Below are 20415 nucleotides of genomic sequence, written 5' to 3' on the forward strand. Positions count from 1 at the left end.
TAGTTTCGGATATAGCCACGGGTAGCGCTGACGGTAAATCAGTTTCTCCCCACCATGGCTTCGCACTGAGCGAATATCAAAGCCATCCTTCGATATAGCATTTTTCATCAAATTTCATCTTCTCGTTTTCTTTTCTCTTGTGTCATTCGTACACCTAAAAGGGAACATAAATAGATACAAATTAAAGATTATATTATACTATTGACTATTGTATTGAACGTATAAGTTAACGAATCACTTTAGCAGATTTAATTATAACGTAACTTTGAGTGGAATAACGTCAATCGTTTTACAGTCGCAAGTGTGTAAATTGTGCCCACGTTTTCAAAAATAAATTTATCTACACAGCGGAAGGCGCCTTCAAGAAACTGAAGCCAGAGCCTGGCGGGAACGGCGCGGGATCCGGCTCCTCCGCCCTCTCCCCCTCGCTGGGTCCACAGCACGCGGGCCACACGCCCACCACCGCATCTTGTCCCACGCCCGCACGACGGAGACATAGGACTACTTTTACACAAGTATGTACTCATATAATTTTTGACAAAATGACGCCGGTTCAAATGCCGCCGAATAAATTTTTCTATGCTTAGCATAGGAGCACTTCATATTTGGTAGAATGAAACATATTATAAATTTCACCATAATAAATAAAAATTCTACAATATACATGTTTACCACAATCACAATATACATACAATTTACAGTTATGTTAAAACTATCATAAAACCATTATTGATATATCAAAGAGGTTAAAAGATTTGTTGATAAAAAGATTTAATGGGAAAAAAATCCTTTAAAACAAAAACAACGATGATAAAACCCGACTCTTATTTATAAGTTTAGACATAAAAAATCTTTGAATCTTTCTTTTGACTGACTTTTAGAATGATGATTTAAATTGATCGACTTTTAGAATGGCGTCGCTACAACGCAATATTTATCTTTTAAAATAAAAAAAGGACATTACTTATAGCAATGTACCATCTGTCGATTCAAACTGTGTATCATACATTCTTATATTTTCATATACAGGAACAATTAGCAGAATTAGAAGCAGCATTTGCAAAATCACACTATCCTGACATTTACTGTAGAGAAGAATTAGCAAGAACGACAAAACTAAACGAAGCCAGGATACAGGTAAGCCAAAGATTCATTTATTCTAGATGTCTAAATTGTACACTACTCAAAGGAATATACATTTCTATTATAGAAATCTTAAAACGTGTTGTTTATCCAATAAGAGCATGCGTTATTAAGTTATTTCATTGATAACGTTTATAAATAAATCACGACCTCACCTAAAACTAAAAAAAAGACAATACATACAAGTCCGGGGATTTCCCCGCAGGATTTCCGGGATGACGTAATTACTCAAATCTCATTCTATCTCTTTACCAAATTTGATCTAAATCGTTTCAGTGATATAAACGTTAAAAAAGCGGGTCAGCCATACAGACGGATAGAATTACATTGACATTTATAATATAAGCAGGGATAAACATAAATAATCGCATAAATGATTATATAATTAAGCCTATCCGATGTTTAAGTTTTGTTTGGTGTAAATAAATACATTGAAATTGTTGAATTAAATGTTATAAAATTATAATATTGTTTTTAAAGTTAATAAAATGTAAATAACGATATTGTCATAAAATGTCACATTCTGGGATTCAATGTTGAACTCACATCATTAATCTGTAGATTTTGATTATTAATATATAGTAACTTTTGATCTTTTTTGACATTTTATCAAGGAAGCAATGTACCAAAAATCCCAATCGTAAGGTATCCTAATTTATAGATTTTAGATTGAGATCTAATATTGAAACCGGCCGAAAGTAAATCTACCTTATATATTACTTTTTAAAATTTTTTTTCAACCATAAGATCTGAAATTGAGCTTAGCGAAATGATATAATCAATTAGATTTCGCAAAAACAAAAGCGCAATAATCTACAATAAAAGGCAAGACATAATAACTGGCAAACAAGTGAATGGCTTGTTCTTACGTAAGATTGTCGAAAATATCAATGATGCGCGAATATTCGGATAATAAAATTTCAAGCGTAGGCCGGAGGCAGATTGAATTAAAGTGCCATCTGTCGTCTTCGTCCGTATGAATACGAAATGCTTACAGTTAGTCGCGATCCTTATCTCAGTTTTAAAATTGCTCAATCCCTCGGGACACTATTGATTTGTCCCCAGAGCACCTAATTCGTCGCTTTAGATATTTTATTCAGAACACGACTTTTAACATTCTCTTGAAGTAACGATCGTCCTTAATTTCTTGGCTCACATTTACAGAATATAAAACGTACTCACTGTTTTATAAATAAACTGATTATTCTTTATTTTATGTCACATAATATCTTGTTTCATTTTTAAGAACGTTTCAGACATTTGTAGGTTTCGATACTAAGTAAAATATATTAGTTAGTTTCCAAATTAACAGTCATTTGTGTTTTAATCTTTCGCCTACAGCAAAATGGACACCTACCTGTCTTAAAATTACCACGTACATACTTTCAATATCAAATTAGTCATCCTAATAGATATACGCATGCTTCTTCGTTATAAGTGACAATGTATAAAAGCCTGGCTAAATGTTATTAACAGAAATTCTTTCGCATATCGCCGTTAAAAGCTCGCGAACACACGCACACCACAACAGACACGCACACATGCCCACATATTACGCTTCGTATCTATTAACGTTCGCGACGCTACATAAGAATGTAAACGTTAAAGACGACGTTCCCTCCTTCTAGAGGAAATTTCGATATAAAAACGAAACGCTGGCGGGCGAACTAGGGAGGGAACAAGGAGGGAGTGGGGTGGCCCCTGAGGCATTGCAATCCCATCAAATGGATCCGTAACGAAGTTAGCCGTTCATCCTCCCCGCGCGCCTCTCGACATTGTCTCTGCCCTCAAATGAATTCTACAATTGGAAATAAGAAAATGTTTTGTTGGATCTCAGTGCTTTCTCAGTTTAAAGGCGACCGTTTTCTCCAGATAACACGGCGCTCTGCAAATGTGAACGGTTTTTTGTATTCGGACAGGGTTTCAGGGATCTTTACTAAATTAGATTTTATCGACGTTTAAACCGAAGCTAAGTGAAACTGACTTTCTTTTTTGTTTCGATTACTGCTTTTACATTATAAGTTTACGTCATAACGTCACCACCTTTACTTTAAATGATAATAATTATATACTAGATTTTAATTTTTGGTTTACTCTATGTTCAAATTAAGCATGAAATTTCCTTTAACAAATTTATGTATATGTGTATGTAGCACATCTGGACAAATGTCCTATATCTCAAATATTTCAAATAAATATTTTAACTTTCCTCTTTAATTTTAACGTATTAAGTATAAGGTTAATCTTACTACTAAACTACTTCATAAATCCATACGTCGGTAGATATATTATAGTTCTGCAAAGTACCTTCGGGAAATACTGTATATCTATATGATTTTGCAATGAAGGTACATTGAAAATTTAAGAAATCATAAAAAATATTCAACCTACCTACAATTATTCATAGATATATATATTTTTTTATCATGTAATCTGAAAATGAATGTTGGCTGATGACAAAGACTATTCCATAATAAGTCTTCTAGAAATTTTCAAATTCCATACCTCCTGTGGAATCGTGATCACCGAACCATTTAACTTAGTAGGTATCGTAGTAAGAAACCGTACATAGTAACGGGAAATTGCTTCGTTTTTCATCACAACGCGCGTGGCGAGGGACGGATGTTGAATTGCTTTGCGAAAAACTAATATCCCATTTATGTTTCTTCACCCTATTTTCTATATACCTACGCGTTTCTGGTTTTGGACATTGAATCTTATATTCAGTGGAACAGAGCGTATTTTAAACTGAGCGTAGCGTTGGGTATTTATGATTATGTAGAGAGTGCGTTCGGAGGGCGGCTCCCCGGCTCTCTCCCTCTAATCAGCTGTAATCACCATATCAAACGACGCACGCCTCATTCCCGACGACAACACACAGATTATAGCCTCATGTGTTTTCATTGTGAGGACTTAGTATTATGTTATGAAGTACCTATGTACATACGATGTAGGGGCCGGTTGGCATAATCAAACAGAGCCTCATTATCAAACAATTTAACTTTTCGTGAGAATATTTTTACATTTACAAAACAAATTTTGTACACAGAAATAAAAATGAAATACAATATTTTGTATGTAGTAATTATTGAACAATGTTAATTAACATTTCAATATAAAGTGTCAATACTGCAATTAAAAGTAACAAATTAATAATTTACTAGTTATTAAATATAAATACTACGTAAAATAGTGCTTTATCCAACAATATTTTAACAGGTATGGTTTCAAAACCGTCGAGCGAAATACCGCAAGCAGGAGAAACAACTTCAGAAAGCGTTAGCACCAGCCGTGCTGCCCGGCTGCAACGGCATGATGAGGAACATCCAAGGATATCGCGGATACCAGCCTTATCCTCACCCTAACACCATCAATCGATATCCACAGGTAATTTCTAAACTCCCTTAAGTAATATGCCTTATTTCAGTTTTATGGAAGGTTATATTTGAATGGCAGTGTCATTTACCATAGATTATGTAGGTATATAATTTTCAGTCTAGCGTGTTCGTAATAAATAATATTAACGTCAAGATTATATATCTATTGAAGTATTGAATAATGTTTATATTGAATTAGGTTATACTATTTATTTACATGAATGAGCCGACATCTTAATGGAATAAGTTCAATAGAAGCTTATAGCATTAGCTACATCATTTGTTACTTGTATTCATAAATGATAATAGCGATGAATTACGTCTTACGAATTACGCAAGTCCCTACTAAATTCGTTGACATATTCAACAGACATAGCCCATAGGTATATGGATAGTGTTTCAATACGTATGTACCTCTCATGATAACATACCTACAACCTAAGTGCATGGTTAGGGCGCGGTTGACAATTGATGAGACAACATCCTACAACATGTCCAACAAATGTGCACATACAATGTCTACTTCTCTCTGAAAATACTCTATATTGCCTATAATACTCTATATATACCTTGACCGATTTTACCCTATCTTATTCCGATTTAGTGTTAACAATTAATTGTTTCTTTTTGACATTTACAAATGATATTCTCTTCCACTTAAAAATATAAGCATGAGATTTCTTAATTTCCTTATATCATTTCCATAAAAATAATAGTGAAAAGGAATTTAAAAAGGCTTTCAGGAATATGTTATTAATAGACCGCGTGCTGAGAAGTAATATTCCATGCAATTTTTACAAAATTTGTCTATAAAATACAATAAATATACATAGATGTTAATTGACCATTATTACAAAAACAAAGTATTTTTATCATCGAAGCTTATTACCCAGCTTGCGAAGCCATTATGATATTGGGAGTGCAGCCTCCTGAAGCTCATTACAATTCGGCGCTAATCAGTCGCTCTGATTACACGATAATACGATTGCGCCGCGACCGCCGAAAATAATGCAAATGGCGCACACGACATGCAACAATGGCAGTCATTATTGTATATTTACTTACGATACAGGCATTGTAAGCGTTGATTGTTTATTGGAGTTAAGCTGCAATTGTTTAATATCTTACTAGATGTACCTACACAGTTATATTGCTATCTTAAATTTTCTGCAATAAATGCATAAAAATCAAATATGGTATGACTTTAGATTAGATAATGGAATAATTTTAAGGACTGGTGAGGTTGTTTTAAATATTACATCTACAAAAAAAAAACTTAATAATAACCTCTTTCTCGTAAATATTATGTGCATCACAACTCATATTGATCGAAATATTTTAATTGATGTCTCATATCAAATGGATAGCACGAAAAAATCCTTCCTATTAGTTTATACTTATCAATTGAAATGATGCATAAAGTACAATAGATTTTAACTTGTATGTGACCACATGTAAATGACGGCGACTCGTCTATATGTACTCTAAAAAATTATTATTATTCGTGATATAATGAACAAAACCCGCTTCATAGTGGTGTTAAAAATATCGTAAATAACGATACGTCAAAGCTGTGGTTGCGTACACCACCGGACAATCGTTAAAATCCCATTACCCATTAACGAAAGTGATAATTCAACCAACGCATACGATCGATTCTTACAACATAAAGCCAACGCGTGAAAAACTATTTAATCGCAAATAATTTCATTAATGTGCGTTTACGAGGTTTCAGTGGAGCTTTAATTGTATTTCATTATTAAAATGATAATGTTATATTTGTCCGATGAACAGTAATTGAAAATGCGATAGTAGTCGTTGATGGTATGGTAACTTCTCTAAAATATGTTTCAAATTCAAATTCAAATTCAAATATTATATATTATATATTATATATATTTAGTTCAGTCAATTATTTATTTATGATTGGTCAAAATATTCGTTAAGTGTGTAGAATGTCATTTCAGTTAAATAATCAAACAGAGATTTCTTAAACGACGTCAGACTGGTGCATTTTCTTATGTTCAGTGGTAATTTATTATAAATAATTGCTGCCATTACAAATACGCTTTTCTGGTACAGAGCCGTTTTAACGTTGAAGCGAATTGGAGCTGATTACAATTTCGTTCACTCAACACTTCGTTGTTTACTATAAAGATATTTAACAGCAATTAATATTAAAGATTGCGATAGTTTTTTTCCTTTTTAATTATTTTCTATTCATAAACACTAATTTACAAGTGCGCAGTATAAAGCAATGTATATGATAGCATCCTCTCGCGCTTATTTAGATGAATCTCAGTAACTAATCTTTAGTTCATTCATCTATATCAGAACATAGATAAATTCTATTATATTCAAATATATCCCAAAAGATTGCACAATTTCTTTACCTCTTTAAATTACTTACATCCTATCTTTGCGAACAAAACCATGAACGTAACATAACATTTTTGCACAGCATCACGGCAGCTATGAAGAGTTGCAGAAGGACATCTTCTCGCTATCACAGATGGGCGGCGGCTCTTACCCAATGCCGCAAGGGTTCTCTATGGGACACAGCGCCAACATGAGCGCGGTCGGCATGCGTCAGGATACTATGGGTAAGCTGAGGTTTTCGATGGGCAGTAATAAGTTGAATACTTGAACGAGTTATTGCCGCCGGCGGTTTCGCGTAGTCGAATTCTCAAGGGATGAGATGTTTGAGATGACGGTAAATAATGGCCTATGTCACTTTGTAGCCTGTGAACTACTTCCAGACTATAAAATCATATCGTAAAATCTCTTTGTTGCGACGTGAAATAAAGACACAAAGATTTAGACATACACATTTTAACGTATATAATGTTAGTAAAGAAGTAAGCATGTTGAAGTGACACGTTAGGAACTTTTCTTCAAATGTTACGTAACGTAACTACGTAACGGATTTTGATGAAATTTTATACAGACTGGGTATAAGCTGACTTGGGTTATGGGATACTTTTTATCCCGATAATATATAATAAAACAACGCTAAGATTCCTCGACTCGAATGTATTATATGTATTTACAGTTACTTTAAATTCGTGTGAAAAAACGTTTTCTTCAAAAGACAATAGACTCAACTAGACAAACTAATAATACGTTATAATATAATTAAAAAGCTAGTGTTACAAGTACAATTGTATAAAATTGTTCCTGCTTCAGTAGCAGAAACTAAAATATAAGTTTGAAGTGTAAAACAAGACTCCGTAGACGACGCGGCAGCTTTCATCAACTTTATATTAGCTACGTCAAGGCAATTATAAAGTTGTGGAGCGGTGGATGATCGAGCCTCGTTTTTATACAAATATCCCTTATAATAATGAGAAAACTTGCTCTTTGTTGGTCAGGGATAAGATCCGGCAGATGATCGCAAAGATGAAAAGGTAATTTGCTAGACGCAAGCAATTTGCAGCTTCACTTTGACCTTTTATATTTCAACGACGTATTTTAACTTCAATTACTACTGTATAGTGACAAAAGAAGGGTATACGAGTTTGTAAAACCAACTACCTTGTTTGACTACAGTTCCTTTTTCGAAATGTCATTTATTTCAAAGTAGGTAGAAGAAAATAAAATAATGTTCTAGCGCTAAGTACCAATAAACTTTACTACCAACAATTAAATTATTGTAAGTTGCGAAATAAGTGTTAAATTTCTTAAACAGTTCGTGAGACTTTATTCAAATGAATGTTAAACTATTCTTTTACTAAAATTGGGCACATTGTTAATGACTATTTACATAATTTTGTTTGTTTATTGTAGATATACTTTAAAGATTCTATAGATACCACCGATAGCAACATTAGGAATTTATATAGTCATCTTGAAATTTTACCAATTAAAGTTATTTACTTATGGTGAACTTAAGTAATAATATGCTATAACTTACGATCGTTTCATATATGAGATATTTCCATACTGATTATATATATATTAGTAGAATCAACTGAAGACGGTAGAAGCAACGTTTCACTAATTTAATATTCCATGAGTTTGCGGCCGGAGATTATAAATTTGTGCCCCTCAAGGCAGTATGTATATATTTACATATACTTGTATACTTCGCGTACACTTATCGCTTGAAAGTTTAGACTTGAATATTTCAGACTAATTGATGTTTGTACATTGTACAAGGTAGGTACCTATCATTAACTCGAAATAAATATTTATAACTTGTGATTATAACGAAGTAGATGATTGTGAAAATATTTCGTATTATTTGACGCGTTACAAGAAAAGCTTTATACAAAAAGAAGTGTTGCTATATAATGCAACGCTTCCAATGTATAATTCATGTTATTTGTAAATTCATAACTCCATAAAATCCATGAAAAAAATGTCTCATCAAAAATACGCGTCAAAGCATGTAATGTGGGAGTGCCTCGAGCAAATTCCTGCGTAAAAAAACACGTAATGGAACCGAGGCATCGTACCGTAGATATTCTAATAAGAAAATTTCCACTACATTTACTTTGGCGGGCGTCCTCGCGGCGTCTTCGCAAATATCTTATTTCCTACGGCGAGATTGCATCTTGAGAAAACGCGAGGGTCGAGTTGGTTGCTCTGTTCGCCCCTCCTAGCACCTCGTTATACCTATCTTTTTGCCGAGCTCCAGCATTCAACTGTACGAGAGTTGGGAATAAACCACAATGTTTCGATTTATTTGTAGGAGTGTAGAAATACGATATTTATAAACATCGCACTTTCTTTAAGGTTAAGATAGTTATTTTATATTCTGCGTATTATTAGGATAAGAGTTTACATCATTTGTTTTTAAGATATTTTTATAAATCTTTCTATAAATGTTCCTGATGTTTTGTGTCTTACGCAGGTATGAGCGCAGAGGACGAATGGTACAATAAATCGCTATCAGCGCTGAGAATGAACAGTGGGCACCACGCGAACCTCGCTGCAGCGCCCATGTTGCAATACCAGACCTAATCATTGCTCCACGGCGCTGATTACTCACCGGCGCCGGCGCACGATTACGCGCCATAACGCTGAAATCGTGCACATTTCAGTGTCAATTTGCTGTTAAGCTTGGCTGTACTCGTCGCAAATAAAGGTACACGTTAAACAATACTGAATGTTTCAAATATAAAACGTATACATAGAGTAGGCATTCCTTGATCAGTTGTGATGTAAATACATAAATGAATGAGGGAGTCAAAACAAGCGGCTAGAAAAGGTCAGTCAAATTATTTTCTTCGCTAGTCTAAGCGTTTTGGAGTTTGCCACAACGACTTAACGAAAGAAACAGATTATCACTTGCACATTATGTATGACTCTAATATGAGAGTGCATAACCATTGTGAAATGTGATTGGTTATGTTAACAGTCAGTTCATTCAATATACCTGGTGTTTCAGAAAACAAATCTTACAGGTATTAAAAACTGAGTAATTACGAGTAATTTATCATTCATACCATTATTTCTATTCATTGTACCTATTACATTTTATCATACATTACCTTCTCTGGAACCTGTACTATATTAAATCACTTAAAAGTTGCGATATCTTTTTATCCTAAAATACATATACTTAATAAGAACGGAAGTTTCATCAAACGGCTTTGATTCACATTCTCATTAAAATAGTTATCTGTTTATAAAATTTGAACACAAATATATCTGTGTTAATTAGAGAATGGCACAAAAATGTCAACGAAATTATTATGTACTTTATTTGAAATGGATATTATTAATAATGTAAATATTAATGTACCAACAGAATGTTTAACGAATAGCAAATTATCATTGATTTAGGTAATAATAAAACGCAAGTAAAATCTTACAAGCAAATGATCGCTCAAAAATTGTTTGGAATAATACTCGTAACAAAATTTGAACAAAAAATAAAAGACACTAATTTATAATATAATAAAATAAGTATTTTTAAGGCCTGTAATTGGTTACGTTAAGGTATGAAAGATGTACAGCATTTTATTGATATGACAAAAACTTAGTATAGATATACGTAAGGTTTTTAATAAGAAAATCGGGTTCGATTATTCATCATATTGTACTCTAGTCATATTGTACTATACAGCTCTTTTAAACCTTTATGCATTAAGTAGATCTTTTCGATTGTTGTATAACGTAAGTCAAGATTTTATATTGCATAAAATACATCTTATATTAGGTGATTCAATCCAGTCAATAGTTTTTGTGCATTTTATATATTAAGAATAGACGGTGGATAAAGACATTAATTTTTTATTTCAAACAGAACTTCAATTAACTTTTAAAATCTCGATATTTTAATTTTTAAATGTTTTTATCATATTTTCAATTATAATGTTTCTACTTCTATTTAAAGTTGCATTAGGGACACTGCTTTTTAATTAACTGACTTCTTTAGTTTCAAAAATATTTGTTGGAATTTATGTGAAGGTGAAGTTTATATAGATGTTAAGAAAAAGGCGTACAACATCTTGACTTACATACCCATGTACATAAGCCGTTTGCGTGATCATTTTAAGGTGTTGCCATCTCAACGACATATAATATATAATGCGAAATTATTAAGACTACTTACGTTTACCACATAAGTGTTGTGTATACAAACTGTCCTATTTAATTTATATTTTGTTTCGTTAAACGCTATAGGCACTGTATATGTTTTTATGATACTAGTCGTTGTTTAAATTACCTCGAAAACTAGTCACTTTTAAATAACTTAGCGATCCTTTTTTGTTATTTTATTTTTTATCTCCGTAACTGTGCATTTCGTGTAAATATTATCGTAAGCGAATTATTATAACATGTGTAAAATTAAATAAATTGTCTAAAATGTGCTTGTTTTTTCTTTGAAAGTTTTTGTTTTAACCATTGTCGTTTATTAATACGTAACTTTAATCAATGTCATAAAATTGACTCTCAATTTGTATAAACCACAAAATTTGTGAACCTTTTTTAAGTATTATAGGATTATTCCTATAAAACTGATTAATTCTATGAAACCCTCTTTTCATTTTTTGGACTTGCCTCATTATTTGGACAAACACATTGCCTTAACACCCTCTTTAAACCTCAAACACATAGCGTCAAAGAAAACACCTAACCACGGATAATGCAATACTATACCAAACGAAACAATTTTTACAACAAACAAGAAATTCAAGTGAATAGAGATTCTGGCACGAAGCGATAATATGCATGCCGTGGTTCGATCGCCAGAATCAATATATCTTGCATTATGCCCACCATTCAAACGCATATTTCGAACCCCTTTTCCCAAACACAAAATGTCGAATAATAAAACATCAAACCCGCGAAACAGATTTATTACAACCAACAACAAAATCAAGTGAACTCCGGTTCGGGCACGGCGTAGTACGGATTGGTGACAGTATTCCGTTTGAGATAGTGCGCGAGGTGCGACGTAACGATGTGCTCGCCCCCGATCGATTGCCAGAAAGCCGCCGCCGCCTGCCGCAGCTCTGCGTTCTGACCGCACTCCTTTGTCATAATAGTATTGCTTAATAACACTTATTCTTTATTGTACAAGCAGAGATCGAGAAAAAACTACAATAATATAAAACAGTAATGACCTGTTTCACAACTTTTTGATATATTTATGTCCTGTCATTTAAAATTATTAATAAAATACGTACATACATCTTAAAGTATTGAATTGACTTTTGTCCTTTAAACTCCCTGATTTTATGAACAAGTAATGAAGCCGGTGATAATTAAACACATATTGAGATACTTACATATGAAATCTAGACATAAGAACTGACATCATAAAGCTGAATAACATTGACACATGTTAATACAAATACTTGTAGTTAAATAGTGAGCTATAATTGAAAACAAACCATTAGCTTATTTGAACTGTGTGTTTTATCACAACAAGGTGGCGTATCCGACTCAACGCTCTCGGCAAACTCGTGGTATTTCGTTTTAACCACATCATATACCTTAGAAGTAAAGAATGAACGTTATTATAATAAAAATTTAAATATTTATTTGTCTAACGTTTAAAAAACATAAATATTGCAATATAAATCAATATCTTTAGTTCTCGATACATTAATTTTGAAATATGCCGATTACCTTACATCTAATACAAATCTCCTTGATATTTGTAAAGATAAGTGCAACATTAACTTTCGAGGACTTCTAGATGTGTTCTGTTAAGCTATGTGACAATTTAACAAATCCCTACTAATATAATATTATAAATGCGAAAGTAACTCTGTCTGTCTGTCTGTCTGTTACGCTTTCACACCTAAACTACTTATCCGATTTTGTGAAAATTTGGAATGAAGATAGAACTGAACTTGGGAAAGGACATAAGATACTTTATATCGCGAAAAAAGGGTAGAAAGGGTTAAAAGAGGGGATGAAAGTTTGTATGACAGTTCGTTATTGTCAAACCGATTTTGATGAAACTTGGTATGAAGATGGAGCTAAACGTGGGAAAGAGCAAACCATACTTTTTAATGCGAAGAAAATACCATGTCGCGCAATATAAGCGAATTCTACGCGGGCGTAGCCGCGGGCGAAAAGCTAGTAATGTATAAAAATCAAACTAAAGGTAAAAACCTATAATATTCGCATATGATGAAACAGCCTTTACACTTTTCCTAGGGTTTTTATTTTACTAAATTGTTTTGATTTAAACTTTTGAAAATGAGAAGACCTACTCACTGTTTTCACTTCATGCTCATGAAGGTCTCTTAATAAATCGATGAATGATTCCTGATACAGCGCTGACAGCCAGGGCTTGGAGAAGAAATCGTAAAAATCGTCGATCAGATGCAACTACGGGAAAAGTTAATTATATAAGTAGAAAACAGAGAGATAGTATTTTCTTGTATTTGATTTTACGCGAGTATTATACATTCAGAAATTAAAGACTTTTTAACGGATTTTAAAGCGATTTATTCATTTTTATTGAAATAGAAAATTTAAATAAAATAGAAGATTTTCTAAATAGAGAGATATTCAAATGAAATAAGATCGCTTATTTAATAATGGGCTGCTAATCTCATCTTCAAATTGTTTATACAAATGCACTATTTATGCTATTCCTAATAATAATTAACTATGAAAAAGCTTTCATAATAAACATTTACTGATTTGATTCAAAATCGTATCTATATCCTACCTATCTGATTTCTCTGTAAATTAATTTAAAGGCACAAACCTTATATCTAGCAAGCAAATTATTAAAATACGCCTCATGTTTCCCATATAACAAAATAAAACTTTCGCTCGAAAATTTCTTCTTGGACAAACAGGTGATAGCTTCGATACAATGCAATGCATTCACTTGGAGACGAAAATAGTTCTCGTTTTTATCTGTTATCAATGTGTGGCCCTGAAAATGCAGAATTGTTATTAATATTTATACGTAGAATATTTAACTGTGATATAAACGGTCGTTTCGAATTATAGATTTACTAGCTTATTCCCGCGGCTTCGCATTCGTTAAATTTGGAGTAGTTTAATAGATGTTATACATATAAAACTTCCTCTTGAACCTCTCTATCGATTAAAAAATAACTCCATCAAGCTATATTGCGTAGTTTTTAAGATTTAAGCATACATAGAGACATAGGGACAGAGAAAGTGACTTCGTTTTATACTACGTAGTGATTAAGATACATTTTAATATGTGGATAGATGGGGTAAATCTATTTAAATCTTAGGCGAAATAAGTACTATATGTAACAGAGTATAAGGTTCGAATGCTTTCGTTCATCTAGACAAACATTTGCAAAGAGATTGCATATTCGTGCTAATGTAAATAACATTTACTACCAAAACTCATAACTATTATTTGTGTTAAAATTTTTTTTATTATCAAACAGTAATGCATATTCTAGTATTTTCTTGTGTTTGATTTTACACGAGTATTATACATTTAGAAATTAAAGACTTTTAAACGGATTTTAAACGCGATTTATTCATTATATTCTTATTAACGCGACGTTTCGGTCACGGGGAGACTAACAGATAAATCGCGTTTAAAATCCGTTTAAAAGTCTTTAAATTCTAAATGCATATTCTATCAAATTAACAGTATCAATTCTAGCCACAATATTAATGTTTGAAGTGGCGGATATAATTATGATAGCTTCTTCTTCTTCTTTAGTCATTATTGAACTTATTATAAAAATACCTGGTGAGGTAATGATAGTTTCACCGCCATGGGTATCTCTGGGCCTGGCTGTCGGAGCTGCATGTAATACAACGGTCCAGGTAATATTGCAGACTGAGCCAGTGGAGCTTTGAACTTGGCCACAGGTTGCCAGCGTCTGAAGACAAATAACAAACAAATATCTAAGATTCGACGAACCTGAAACCTGATTTGCAATTATATTTAGGTTGTCATCGAACTCTAAAACATATTAATCCTATAGAATGATTATGGACAAAAGTTTACCTGTCAGTCTTAACCAGAGAACTTAGATTAACTTACCCTCTTATAGCACTAGCAGAAAGGCGAATAGCACTACCAACACTTGCATGCGAATCTTTGAATCTGCAAACGTAATATTTATAGTACTTTTATTATTATTTTATTAATTGATAAATAATATCGCACACGTATATAAACAACAAAATATACTAATACGGCGAGGCACGGTGTAATCGCTAATAGAGTAGGAAATTAAGATAAAATCTTTTTTTTATGATAATTTACCAAAATATCGTTGTTAGTGGATACAAGTTGTGTATTCATTTTAAGTTAACGTTATTAAGTATTAAAATATTCTTCTCACAATTTCGACTAAAATTGGGGAAAATACGAACTTGAATTTAGTTTTTTCACACGCTAACACGCTACAAAATCTTGTTCAAAAAACAAAAAGGTATTAAATGTAATAAAAAGGTCCACAAAAAACATTTAGAAGTCATAACTCACGCCAATAAGCTGGAACTGAAGCGTGGAACGACATCGGATGTCGGCGACTCGACTTCGTTCACGCCGGTCATAAATGGGTCCAGTTTGCGGAGGAAGATCCTTGCCAACTGATCACATACATTTGAATTTAGAAAGAAATAGATGGCTTCAAATGAATGAAATAGATAGTTCTATAATAATAATTACTAATATTGAAATTGAAATAAGTAGATCACAAAATTGGAACGATAGGTCACTTTAATCGAAACGGTTCACTGCTTTTGAATTTCGAACAATATGAATGACTAAAATAGATTTGAACCAAACTGATCACTACATTTGGAAGAAATAGTATCCGGCCCTGTGGCGCAATGGATAACGCGTCTGACTACGGATCAGAAGATTCCAGGTTCGAATCCTGGCAGGGTCGTTATGATTTTGCTATGGGACTTTTGTTTCTGTGCACACTCTTAAATTTAATTTTTAGTGATTATATAATTTAGGTTGTAATTGTTAGATACTAAAGTACCAAATACTGTAAATTTTAAACAAACACTTATTTTCTTGTGTGTTCAGTGGTGCTAACCCCGGACTTCAAATCGATAAGTCGGGGTTCGAGACCGGGCGAGCGTGCAGGAAATAAATTGATTTTTCAATTTATCTGCCAGTACATGTCAATAATATTACCACTGCTTGAAACGGTGAAGGAAAACATCGTGAGGAAACCGGCATGTCCAAGAATAAAAAATTTGACGACATGTGCCAACTCGCATTTGGCCAGCAACACCCAGCACCAGTAGTGGAACATGGCCTGAACCCTCATAGGAGGCCAGTGTCCCAGCAGTAGGAACATATAGTAGCTGATGATGATGATTTATTTTCTTATTGCTATTTTTTTACTCAATCATTGTTGGTATATTACTTATACCACAAAGAAAATATATTTAATGTTAGTAACAGTAACTTAGGCCTATGACTTAATGAGTTCTATTATTGTTTACAGGCTAAGGCAGTTATTAATTCGTTTGAATTAACACTTATGAATATTCTAATAAGTTTTGAGTTTTAATTAAATAAGTACAAAATACACCGAAACACGGTAAGGCTTTAAAATATCAAGGCCAAATAACAGAATAACATTCCTGTTTATTATAATATTGCGATAAGTTTAGCAGACTCTAATTCAGAAGCAGAGTCGTTGGGAATGGTATTGCTCGATGCATGTTTCATATAATAATGGGCTGTATATATGTACCTTCTGTTAAAAATCGGACAGATAATATTGTTATTCTATATCTATATCTCACGAACTAATGCTCATATTTTAAAAGTTCTTTCAATGTTTGATAGCTCAATTATACCACGGGTAAGCCTGGGCGGACCGCTAGTAATCTATAAACTTACTGCCTCGCCAATATCCTCCGAGCTGTAATACTTGTGCTGACGATTGTCCGCGTACAGTTTGCGCGAGTAGCGCACGCATGGACCCGCCGCGAACACGTGTGGGTCGTTAGTTTCGAAGCTTGGCCCCACTACCAGACCACCGTCGTATACTAGACCGCTTTCGTTGATTGCTGATGATTTATACTTGGTTATTTTGGTCTATTGTTGTGCAGTAATTGATACAAGTATTCAATTTATCCACACATTATGCTCGTCAGTACTACATGGACCGTCACGTCTTTAAATTAAACAGTTTTCTTTCAAAACTATTTATCGGATTTCTATTACTGCCGATTATTGAATGTTTTACATACATAGTACAATTTACTTTTATTCCCTTATAGGGAACCCAGTATTTACTCTACAAAAAATACTAAGCACAAAATTAAAAATATATACAAGAATTTTTGTTACTATAAATATACCTTTAAAAGCATAAACATCAATAGCCTTTATCCCATAATAAAAGAAAGCGAAACATGGCAAATGAAAGGCATGCAAGGGCGCCATGAGACGAATAGTTTCAACGCAGTTGCCTTTCTGCCACCAGCCGTACAGGTGACTCTTCCTATATACTTGTATTTTCAGCTTTTTCAACATCATTTGAACCCTTTCGTCGACCTAAAATGACATTACTCTTATTGTATGAGCTACTTATACTAATACTAATAGATATTTCAAATACGAATACAACGATTACCGTTTCATTATTAAAACAATTGACTCTCATTTTAGTACCATCCTCTGGAGGGAATGGTTCCACAAACGCTAACACCTTCGAAGATATACCCATCTCTAGCAACGCCGCTATACAGCTGTAGGCTTCTATGTAATCGCCATAAATTATAATCCTGTTTTCTTCACTCAAACAATTATCCGAATCCTCTAGAATTAAATATTGAATTAGTTTCAAATAAATTAATAATATTTATTTGCATATCTGACCAGTCCTAAATTTCAACATGATTAATACTAAAATTAAACGCATGTCATAGTTAAATGTTGAATAATGAATGCATTATTAACTTTTTCCATTGGCAGAGTTTAAAAATAACTGATGGCAAAGACAAACTAAAATAAATATGTACTAATCCTTGTACATATTTATTTTAATTGGATATTGAATCATTAAAAGAGGAGCCTCAAATTAATAAAAAATAATTCAACATTTTAATTTTCTTCTAAACACTAACTCGCTTCTTTAATCATCGCCTGTAGTTTCCTCAAGCAATTATTGGCTTGTTCCAATGAGTTGATGAGCATCACATTATCAGGTAGCTCCGGTGGAGGGGGCACGCGGTCCGGCCGGTACCGCGTGTCGTCCATCAGTAGACGGTCACATGGTTTAGTGGGACTTGGAATTATAATACATTACAGATTATTAATGCAACCAAATACAAATTGATGAATAGTCATACTCTATTCTCATGTAAACAATAGAATCGCACAATTAAAGAGTTTCTATGGCCAACTTCTAACATCAAAGAGATAATTGATTCCTTTTAACTGATTTTTTTACTACCAGGCTAGCTCTAACTCTAAAATACTAAATTAAAAAGTATTATAGAGCGAATGTGCTGATAAATATCTAATATAATAATATGTTGTATTTATGTGTAATTAGATGTATTTATCTTTTTTAGAATTATAAAAGTAACAAAATCATAACGAATAATTTAAATACTACCATAAAATTAGATTACATATGACTTACTCAACTTCTCTAACTGGTTCAGGTTCTTTCAAGTAGTCTGGGTGCTGGAATTGCTGGCCACAGGTTAAAACTAGCTCGTCATAGAACTTCATTCCACCGTCTTTCAAATGAATACACTTCTTTTTTCTGCGACGTTGAAGAGAAGTCAGCACCAAGAAAAGCTTGTGTTAGACAACATTTTTTTACACGCTTTTTATTAGCTTCACCTGTGTTTGTTTGTAACCGACTTCTTTGGGCGCGATTTTGACCCACTTTAAACGGCCAGATTTCGTTCAAACTTTGTAGATATATTGAGGACCGATGACAATACACTAATTTGATAAAATTATTCCAGTTTTCAATTTGCAAAATATGATTTTTGTCAAAGCGTGTTTTTTAGTTTTTTTAAACTATTATATTTTATTGTAAACAATGTATACTTTTACATTCACAAAATACATTTATATTTAGAAAAAATACTATATGTCGATCGACACATGTAGTATTTACACACTAACACACTAACTAATCATTGATTCAAATCGCAGTATAAGTACAATTTTAAGCATGAAGCTCCAACAAAAACAACAAACCTGTCTATTTGCGTCATAACCGCAGATATAACATCGACATAATAATAAAACGGGACACTCTTTATATATCTATCGGTATATCGCCCATTCCTCGGCACGCAAGTTTCGGCGGCCCTAAGACAATCAGGCACTGTGGGCAACCCGTGCTCAGACACTAAGGTTATGTTCGTAAATGTTAAGTACTGGGAGGTTGGTCTGTAAAAGCAAAGAATGAGTGGATAATAATGTTTGGTAAAACCCATTGTAAGTATTATTCCAATAGGTTTTGTTAATATATCGGGGTTTTGATAAGTAGTTTAAGTTAATGAATTGCCTATTCCTATCCACCACACTAACACACTAATATTATAAAGGTGAAAGTTTGTTTGTTTGGATGGTTGTCCTTCGATCACGCTGAAAATACTGAACGGATTTTGATGAAATTTAGTATACAGATAGGATATACCCTAGACACTCAGACAGATCATAAGCTGACTTGGTGATAGGATACTTTTTATCCCGATTACATGCACCCTTGGTATGAAACAGGAATCTTGATATCTAGCTGGAGCCGGGACGAGCATCTAGTAATAAATAAACTTTGAAATACTCTTGATGTGAATTACTCATTAAACATGGATTGCCTCCCGCATGCGGTGTACAATTATACTCAATGGAACGAAAACGTAAGCGTTTCGGATACGCTGCTTACATACAACTGATTACAAATAACAAAATAATTTAAGATAATAAATACGATTTATTTTTTCTTAAGCTATGTTTACATCCCAAGCTTAGCGTTGTTGGCATTATATTATACAGCGCCTTGCCGCCGAACTCCGCTAACGGGCATTGTATCATTGCGTCAAATCAGACATTGTGTATATGAAAACAATCTAAAATGAAGCACTCGTTTGTATGGCAAACGTCGTGGCATTGTCAGTTGGCATAAGGTAGTGTTTTGAAAATTTATAGACATATTTAAATATTATTTTTCAAATAATAATTTACCCCATAAAAAGGTGTTCGATAAAAGCAAGCCCAGTCCGACTAGCTCCCACCACCACAATATTGTTATTCACATAGACTCTTGGTAAGCTTGTTAGTGCTCTTTCTAAGGTCCAAAGGGCAAATGGAGCAGATCTATTGGAAGAACAAAACATTATAAATTTACACTCGGTAATACAAATCTGGATGTTGTTATTTTTTATCGATTTATTTATGTTAATAATAATAATAATAATAAAACACTTTATTGCACACACAAAAACAAAATAAAAACAATAAATATTCAAAATAAAT

The 20415-nt window shown here is 33.1% G+C and overlaps 2 protein-coding genes and 1 non-coding gene across 3 annotated transcripts in view; 2 read left to right on the top strand and 1 right to left on the bottom strand.

Annotated features, from left to right (window-relative positions):
* The window catches only part of LOC119832938 (pituitary homeobox 1), a 22361-nt gene extending 12876 nt beyond the window's left edge, over nucleotides 1-9485 (top strand). Inside the window, exons 2-6 of the mRNA XM_038356769.1 lie at nucleotides 349-515; nucleotides 1030-1137; nucleotides 4363-4537; nucleotides 6971-7123; nucleotides 9376-9485. Of these exons, the coding sequence (XP_038212697.1) occupies nucleotides 349-515; nucleotides 1030-1137; nucleotides 4363-4537; nucleotides 6971-7123; nucleotides 9376-9485 (713 nt within the window). The remainder of the gene's footprint in view (nucleotides 1-348; nucleotides 516-1029; nucleotides 1138-4362; nucleotides 4538-6970; nucleotides 7124-9375) is intronic.
* Nucleotides 9486-11841: 2356 nt separating this feature from the next.
* The window catches only part of LOC119833042 (cilia- and flagella-associated protein 61-like), a 17355-nt gene continuing 8781 nt past the window's right edge, over nucleotides 11842-20415 (bottom strand). Inside the window, exons 18-30 of the mRNA XM_038356912.1 lie at nucleotides 20125-20256; nucleotides 19135-19329; nucleotides 18563-18688; nucleotides 18042-18202; nucleotides 17549-17733; nucleotides 17274-17469; nucleotides 16810-16979; nucleotides 15427-15533; nucleotides 15014-15042; nucleotides 14680-14840; nucleotides 13702-13875; nucleotides 13203-13316; nucleotides 11842-12005 (exon numbers count right to left, since the gene is read on the bottom strand). Coding sequence (XP_038212840.1) covers nucleotides 11850-12005; nucleotides 13203-13316; nucleotides 13702-13875; nucleotides 14680-14840; nucleotides 15014-15042; nucleotides 15427-15533; nucleotides 16810-16979; nucleotides 17274-17469; nucleotides 17549-17733; nucleotides 18042-18202; nucleotides 18563-18688; nucleotides 19135-19329; nucleotides 20125-20256 — 1906 coding nt within the window. The 3' untranslated portion in view covers nucleotides 11842-11849. The remainder of the gene's footprint in view (nucleotides 12006-13202; nucleotides 13317-13701; nucleotides 13876-14679; nucleotides 14841-15013; nucleotides 15043-15426; nucleotides 15534-16809; nucleotides 16980-17273; nucleotides 17470-17548; nucleotides 17734-18041; nucleotides 18203-18562; nucleotides 18689-19134; nucleotides 19330-20124; nucleotides 20257-20415) is intronic.
* Nucleotides 15763-15835, top strand: Trnar-acg. Its single transcript has one exon. It is a non-coding gene; the product is annotated as a tRNA-Arg (tRNA).

The sequence above is a fragment of the Zerene cesonia genome, chromosome 16 (assembly GCF_012273895.1).
Source record: "Zerene cesonia ecotype Mississippi chromosome 16, Zerene_cesonia_1.1, whole genome shotgun sequence".
Classification (NCBI taxonomy): domain Eukaryota; kingdom Metazoa; phylum Arthropoda; class Insecta; order Lepidoptera; family Pieridae; genus Zerene; species Zerene cesonia.